Raw genomic sequence first — 9069 nt, 5'->3', positions numbered from 1 at the left:
ATCATGATCAGGTGGGCTTCATCCCAGAGGCATAGGGATGATTCAACATATGCAAATCTATTAATGTGATATAAACAAATTAAAAAATAAGAATCATATGATCATATCAATAGATGAAAAAAAACAAACAAACAAAAACCTCTGACAAGATACAGCATCTCTTTATGATCAAAACACTTAACAAAATCGATATGGAAGGAAAGTAACTTAATATAATAAAGGCCATATATAACAAACCTTCAGCCAACATTATACTTAATGGTGAAAACTAAAAACTTTTCCTTTAAGATCAGGAACAAGACAAGGCTGTCCACTATTGCCACAGTTATTCAATATAACATTAGAGGTCCTAGAGAGTGCAATCAGGCAAGAGAAGGATATAAAATGCATCCAAATAGGAAACAAAGAAGTCAAACTGACATTATTCGTAGATGACATGATTCTCAATATAGAAACCCCTAAAGAATTCACAAGAACACTATTAGAAATAATAAATATAGTAAACTCTCTGGGTACAAAATCAATGTTCAAAAATCCATAGTGTCCCTATACTTTAATAATGAAGTATCAGAAAAAGAAGTTGAAAAAATTAATTCCTTTTGCAATTGCAATAAAAAGAATTAACTCAAAATGGATTAAGGACCTGAATATAAGACCTGAAACAATAAGTTGCAAAGACAAAAATTTAGGAACTAAACTCAGGGACTTTGAACTAAAAGAGGACTTTATGAATATAACCTCAAAGGCAGGAGAAGTAAAAGCAAAAATAAATGAATGGGACTACATCAAACTAAAAATCTTCTGTATAGCAAAAGAAACTGTCAACAAGATAAAGAGACAACCATCCAAATGGGAAAAGATATTTGCCAGTAACACCTTTAATAAGAGCCTAATATCCAAAATATACAAAGAACTCATACAACTCAATAACAACAAAAAACAAATAATCCAATAAAAAAATGGACAGAGTACCTGAACAGACTCTTCTTCCAAAAATACATAGAAATGGCCAACAAATATATGAAAAGATGTTTAACATCACTAGCTATTAGGGAACTACAAATCAAAACCACAATGAGATACTATCTCAGACCTGTTAGAATAGCTATAATCAACAAAACAAGTAATAACAAATGTTGGAGAAAATGTGGAGAAAAAGGAACCCTCATACACTGCTGGAGGGACTGCAAATTGGTATAGCCACTTTGGAAAACAGTATGGAGTTTCCTCAAAAAAACTAAGAATTGATCTACCACATGTTTAAGCAATTCCTCTATTGGGTATTTACCCCAAAGGTTTGAAAACCCATATCTGAAAATATATTTTCTCACTGATATTCATAGCAGCATTATTCACGGTGGCCAAGACATGGAAGCAATCAAAATGTCCTATAATAGATGATGGTATAAAGAAGCTGTGATAGATATATACAAGGGAATATTATTCAGCCATAAGAAGAGATGAAATACTGCCATTTGAAACAACATGGATAGATCTTGAGATTATCATGCTAAGCAAAATAAGTGAGACAGAAAAAGTTTAGAACAATATGATTTCACTCATATGCAGGATATAAAACTGTAGCAACAAATGAACAAAAAACAAACAAATATTTATAGACACAGACAACAGATTAGTGGTTTACCATTAGAAAAGGGGGAAGAGAGAGGTAGAGAAGGGTAAAAGGGATCAAATATGTGATGATAAAAGAAATTTGACCTGGGGTATTTAACATGCAATGCAATACACATATGACCTTTTATCGAATTGTACACTTTAATTTTATTAACCAATGTCACCCCAATATATTTAATATAAACAAACAAACAAACAAATAAATAAATAAATTCAATTTATTTTTTGTTTTCCTTTGTTAGAATGTAAGCTTCATGAGGGCAGGGATTGTTTTTTGTTTGTTTGTTTGTTTTTCTGTTTTATTCACTACCGTATCTTCAACACCTAGGAGAGCGCCTTATCTTCTTGTTCTTGGAGCAGTAACCTTTAAAATGCTGAAGAATAATGAATGAGGCCTAGAAACACAGGAAAGACAATAGCATGTAAATGAAGCACCCAAACAAAAATTAAAATGTGCACATTAATTCAAATTAGAACAAAAAGGATGTAATCCTGGTGAAAAAGAATTACGTAAATGTTGTCTTGCAGCCAAAAGTGTCCTTATCAGATTTTCACAAGTTAAAGCGCTTACCTCACGATCTTAGGATGAAATTCTGTAAGAACAAAAAAACAAGAATGGATACTTCTAGAATTTTTCAACACATAATATTCTGTGCTCAGTCTAAGAAATCTATGTATATTATTTGCTTTACTGGCAAGTAAATACTTTGAAATAATGCACACAAATTCACTTAAGCACAATAGTTGTCAAATTTCAATTTATTTCCATGTGAATTAGATATTACATGCTAAGTTAGTAGAAAGAATTATAAAAAAGATAATTAAATGCATTGAAAAATAGAAAATAGTAAATGTAGCATATTAGACTGCATGGTTTTTACTAAAAATCTCTGTATTGTGAAAGCACCTCTTCACTCCCTATTTGAAAACTAGCAACAAACTCATTGCCAAAAATCATATTCTGTAGTGAATTAGACCATCGTCCCAGAGAATACAGAATGTGCATCTCTAAGGCATATGTATGTTAAATATACTAATATATTTTAGTAATAATTAAATGTTAAACATTAGCCATACAAGGTATTAACACATTAATGTTTTCATTAAAGAAAGATCTCTTTTCTCATTATATTATGTTATAGAATAAAGATCTGTCAAATAAATTACTGAAAGTAGTTCAAGCTTGACCTCATGACACTTGGATTATATAATCAGAGGCAAATAACCTTTAAAATAAAAGACAAATGGTAAAATTTAAAAGGTATTTAATTTGCATAAATGTAATATTAACAGTCTTTTCCTGGTTACACATTTAATGTTTAACTTATAAATGTCAGTCTATTAGGTCTTCAATATTATTATATGTTAGTTCTAATTTTTTCAATTTTATTTTACCATAAGTATTATGGAGGTATTCTATCATATATGAAAATAAGGTGATCTTATAAAAGTAATTCAGTGTGACTGGAAACATTCTAGCATCAGGAATTTACTGTATTGTTAATACCTCCTTTGAAATAAACATTTGTGTTTTAGAATCTTAAAAGTTATATTCAGCTGTTGAGCTCTCAGAACTCAATTCCAGGGAGTTTCTCTAAGTCAACAGTCATTGTTACCTTGGTATACAGGATAAGCCTTAAAACAAAGGGCTATATATGGTATATGTTTTGGTCTTCCTTTACTTTGAAAATAACATTAACATTTGACACCAAAGTTATTGGTTATTAAGTTTCACCCATAAAACTTCTACTACAAACATTGAAATGTAATCAATATATCTGCTCCGACAATATTGTGTTAGCTTTAACAATAAAATAAAACAATCTATCCATTGATTAACTATAATGATTTTAATGTCATCTATGGTCCAAATCCCTAACAAATTAGAAAATTACTGCTGTGTGTGAATTTAATTATAGGCCAAATTTGCATAGAAAAATATCAATTTATACATAGCAAAATATATTTTATTTTCTTAACTTTTTTTGACTCATGTTTGTGCCAATACCAATAGATTACAGATAATGAATGTAGCCACCATCCATCATTGTAATAATTTAATAGGACAGAGTGAAATTCTTTTCTCTAAGGATATTTTATTTTCAGATATTACCTCCACCTTTGCTTGAAACAGTATTTGATACGAATAAAAGTTAGCCTCACTCATTTCAATTCAAATTAGTGATAAAGGGATTGAGGCTTCCTGTGGGGCAAAGATTATTTTTTTGTATTTATGTCAATCAAAATTAAAATGGATAAGTTAATGAGAATTTGAAATGTTTATTATTCCTCTGTCATTTTATTACATTGTCCTACCTAGGACTTAATGTTAAAATTAAGAGCCCTGTGAATGTTAACAATGTGTTTTCTAGGGACTGTTATATCACTTGGCAGGCACTAGAATTTACTTTTACAGATGTCCACAAAAATACCTAAATTACCAGTCTTTTAATTTTGTTTTCAACCAATTTATCAAACTCACTTTAAAGTACTTGGCTTTTTGCTACACTGGTCATTTCTAGAATGGTTAAAATGCCTTAAGACTTAGGATAATTATGTAGATATACCTATCTTTGAGAGTGAATTTCTTAATAGGTAAATCAAGTTGCTAGATAAAAAGTATTAACCAATGTAATTGTATATGATTTAAAATATATGTACAAGCATGAAAAGAATAATTTATACAGGTCAGCCTTGTCTATGGTGTTTGTCAATTACACTGTTGGTGGGTTTATAGATAATTACATATCCAAACTCTCTTGTAATAAAAGAAAAACAAACATATATAAACATAGAGAGATAAATATATTGTATTGACTATCTCTCTGAAATAGAAAAGTCTCAAACTACTGTAGTTAATCTTATATCAGAATAGTATAAAGCTATTCTAATGGTGGTATTTTCTTATCGAAAAATCATGTTTGTGAAAAAATATAAAATGTATAACTTCCTCATCCTCTAGCTCCAAAAAATTAAGCTGAAAACAGAGACTTTCATGGGGTGGGGATGTGGAGATTAGGGCTATCAGTTCTGAATGTTCTAAGCATTTCCAATATTCACAGTAAAACAGACTAATGTCAAGAACTTGGTTTCATTGGGATACCAGATATCTTGAAAACATTTCTGAAAACTTCCATGCATGGAAATATATGGAGAGCAATGACTCCTAGTTTGTCATGTATTTTTGTTTGAATTATTTTTTGTGACTTTCATATCATATTATATAAAATAACATTTAACTTATTGATGTTTAATGGCTTTGTTATTTGGTAAGGGAAAATGTCACATTTGCCCTTGTATTAGTTACAGATGATTCTGAATTTTTACAAATGGCTTGCAAATGTTCTAAATCCCTTCTGACAAAGTGTTTCTCAGTCTTACAAATTAACTTACTACAAAACTGAAATAAAACAACACAAAATACTCTGGTAAAAGCAAATAAATTTATGTTTAAGCTTTCAGTATGCTAAAACTAATGCATATCAATTTTTGTGAAATGACTATACAATAACCTACTATGAATCTGTTTACTAACAAAAATTAGAAAAAAAATTGTTAGCAAATCTTGACCAGAGGCTCTATGATTAGGTCACATCATATTTGTTGTAGTAGAAGTCATCAATAGATTTAAGCAAAAAAAATAATAATAATAATAAAAGGTTGTTCAAAATGCTAGAGTATGTCCTCTTCAGGGCAGTTGCTAAAGACAAGAGCCGCACCATGGCAAAACGGTCTCAGACTTCACTCTGGTCATTGAGTTTGCTCAAATTCTGAAATAGAAGAGGACAAAATAAACACATGCTATTGACTCAACTCTTAAGTCAGTACCACAGTTGAAGAAAAGAAGTAACTGAAGCAAGCTTACAGCCAAGCTAAGAAAACATATTCCAAGAGACCTCAGAATATAGCAGTTTAAAGCTCCAAGTCCAAAATCAGAGTGCTGACTTTGAAACCAGCTCTACCACTTACAAATGGTATAACTTCTCTGGGCCTCAATTTCCTCATTTCTGAAAATGGATTAAATAATAGTATCTATCTCCTAAGGTTGTGGGAAATTTAGTGAATTAATATGGGTAAAGCTCTTAGTGTATTGCTAGAACATTATGGGCATTCAAAAAATGTTATGTCATAATGGTAATAATGATAGTAATAGTAGTGTTATTATTTTATAAATACATACAGTTCTGATGGAATGTAATAGGGATGACTCTGGGAAGCACCAAATGCTGTTCTAGGGATGAGGAAAGGCAAAATGATTTAAAATCAAAGAAAAATTACAGGAAATCAAAGTTCTAGGAACAATGCTAAAGCTAATCACAAAGCCCAGTATGTGGAAGATAACTGACACTTCGGATCATGTGAGTGCTGGGCTTTGCAAATAGTATTCCTAAAGATGGCAATATGAGTTTAGAGTCAAAGGTATCAGAACAGAAAAAAGCTAGAGGGCTATATTTAGAGTTTTTGCATTTGACAGAAGTAGATTCAAATTCCCAGGATAGTGAATCCTGAAAGAAGCATTAATTTTATAAGCAAGCAGTTTATACTTAATAGGTGATCACCAAATCCTCTAAACTGTAATATTGTTGGCAGATCCAAATTATTAATAATTTTACAATGTTTGTAACTGATTCAAAAAAAATGGAAACATTATTTGTAGCAGAAGGCTCTAAGGGTGGAAATTTTAATAGTTTTTAGATGCCACTGGGGTAATAGGCTAATATATTTAATATGCAAATCCCTTGATTTTACATTCTAATTTTTCTTATAACTCTTGCAGCTAGCATAATCGTCTTACCTTATTTGAATGGATGTTACCTATTGCAGCAGATACCGATTCAAAAAAAATTGGTTTCTCTGAGTCTAGGTTTCCACAGTACTTCATTGCTTTTATCAAGGAAGCTACGAAAAAGCACATGTGGTGTGAGATGCATAGCAGCAGAAAGATTATGTTGAATTGCCTAAGATTAATGTTAGCCGAGGACATGTTCTTCCTCACCTGTGCAATGGGTTAATGATACATCCACACTCCTGCTGATACAGTCTATGTAAGCCTGGAAGGATTAAAATAGCATATCCACAATTAATGCATGATATAAGGTGAGCTTCAGAAGAATTTCTTGTAAAAAGAGCCAACGTTTATGATATCAGACCACTAGAGGGAGGCATTGCTATACAGTCAGGCATATTCTTCAACCTTCTAAGAGACCATTTTAACACAGATGAATGCAGCCGGGCATTCACCTTTTACGCAAATAAGTTTGGCTGCTTACATTTTCCATTTCATTCAATAAAATTAAAAACATCACCTTTTCTTCCCTATGAGAATTACATAAAATCGTTCTCAATCACCTTTTATTGTAAGTCAAAGACCCATTTGTGGAAGTGATAAAAACTGCTGACTGTCAATTTTACAATTTGGGTATATTCATAGACTCTCTAAATTCCATCCATGAATGGTGAGTGGAGAGCCTCACTATAATCAAAGCCAAGTTTGACTGCCCAATTTCCATTTTTAAAGGTTCTTCAAGATAAGACACCCTAAATAATTTGCTTGCCATACTGTAGAGTCTTACCTCATTTATGTCTAAGAAAATCTTGAGTAAGAACAAGGCCTTGATCTTAAATTCACCCAGACCAAAGTCAGCCCAGAAAACACATTGCAAGTAATTCTGGAAGTTTTAGTAACTGGAGGATGGATTTTTTTTATATAATAGTGATACATCTTACATATAAAATGTAAAAAGCTGCATTTCTAAGAATATGCATGGTGCATCCAAAACTTTCTCTTATATTCTTCCAGCAGTAAGCAGTTATTTGTATGTTAAAAGAATTGTAGAATAAGAGATGAGCAAGAATAAACAAGCAAACAAATAAACAAATAAATGATACATGAACTGAGCCTTGGCCATTGAATAAACGATTCTTGTTTTTGTAAGTTAAAATGATTAATTCAAGGTGACCTGTCAGTGTTTGACTTTTTCTTAGGCTCAGTGAAGTACAAACACATTGCTATGGGTGGTTTGTGTTTACTGATAAATAATCTGCAGTTCACTGACCTTGCTAGTGTTCTAAGTACAAGAATAAATAGAAGTCACTCCATTTCCTTCAACCTATAACTCCTAGGAGAATGTTCTATGTACTAAAGTAACTAAGAAAATAATCCAGGAAGTGTTATTAAGAAGCAGGAAGACATGCAAGGCTAAAGAGACTCTGTGGCTCTTTACTCTGGACTCTCTTTCAGGATGGCTGCAACTAAGACATAGTATTAGTTGCAATGATATTATTTGAATTTTAAGAAATACTTTGTGCAAAATAAAAAAAAAAGAAAATGTTTACTTCTACAAACTTTATGTGTTTTTATGTAATACATTATTTCTAAGCTTCACAACAATTTGATAAAGTGGGTATTTCTACTTCCAGTTTACAGAAAAGCAAACAAATACTCAAGTCCAGGTCATAGAACTAGTTGTATAGCTAATATTTGGGCCCTAATATTTGACTGTCTTTAAATTAAGCCTATGTTCTTAGCATACATCATAATTTACTATAATCATGATAAAATCAAATAGTAATACAATAATTAAAAAGGGTAAACTAATACAAAACTGCTGGTTTTGTGTATACAGATGAAAGACATCAGGCCAAGGGCAAATGGCCAACATAAAAATAAAAGGCATCAGTTGATTTATTCCACCATTCCATTGTGTATTTGAAAAACATTAAGATGAACTTTAAAAAGCCCTTTTACATCAGACCCAGTACCTGGATTATTTGGATTCCTCTGAATTTTCAACCTTAGGTTCTAAATTCAGTGGAAATAGGTAATTATTTTGTCCTCTTTACAAACTGTAAGTTTTAGAATTGCAATATCTAGAGAGGACAGTTAATAAATATTAGAGTATATTCAGAAACACATTTAAAATACAATTTAAAATAAGTACATACTGGCATTTCCCAGTGAAAGAACATCCTGGTCTACCGTTTCTCAAAATATGATCCTTGAATCATATGCCTCAGAATCGCCTATGGTTGTCTAAAATTAAGATTTCTGGGCCAGAACCAGGATTCAGAAGATTGCATTTTAAATGAACACCCCACATTATACTTATGTACAGAAATTTAACAGCACTCCCCTAGACCTTGACAACACAGAGTAAATAGAAATGCCGAGCACAAGAAGCCCTCCGATAAAGAGGGACTGCCTATCTACAGTCCAGGTAGAGATGCGAGAAAAGTGTTCAAGTTGAACCCTATGCTAAATTGTGTAGTTTTTATAGTGAACAATAAGAAAATAAAGGCATATAACATGGGGAAAAGAGTGATTTACAAAAAAATAGCAACTAGATTTAAGGCCTAAGATATTTAAATTCAATTGTTTTGCATAATTTATTTGTTTTTTGAATATCTACTAATACTGAAACAAAATCACCTCTC

At 31.4% G+C, this 9069-nt stretch overlaps 1 protein-coding gene across 1 annotated transcript in view; it reads right to left on the bottom strand.

Moving 5' to 3' along the window:
* Positions 1 to 4534: 4534 nt before the first annotated feature.
* Positions 4535 to 9069, bottom strand: part of SLC26A7 (solute carrier family 26 member 7) — a 129423-nt gene continuing 124888 nt past the window's right edge. Inside the window, exons 17-19 of the mRNA XM_006916681.2 lie at positions 6632 to 6686; positions 6431 to 6534; positions 4535 to 5405 (exon numbers count right to left, since the gene is read on the bottom strand). Of these exons, the coding sequence (XP_006916743.1) occupies positions 5370 to 5405; positions 6431 to 6534; positions 6632 to 6686 (195 nt within the window). The 3' untranslated portion in view covers positions 4535 to 5369. The remainder of the gene's footprint in view (positions 5406 to 6430; positions 6535 to 6631; positions 6687 to 9069) is intronic.

Source organism: Pteropus alecto, unplaced genomic scaffold, assembly GCF_000325575.1.
Source record: "Pteropus alecto unplaced genomic scaffold, ASM32557v1 scaffold164, whole genome shotgun sequence".
NCBI lineage: Eukaryota > Metazoa > Chordata > Mammalia > Chiroptera > Pteropodidae > Pteropus > Pteropus alecto.
This window is presented reverse-complemented; position numbering and strand designations above follow the sequence as displayed.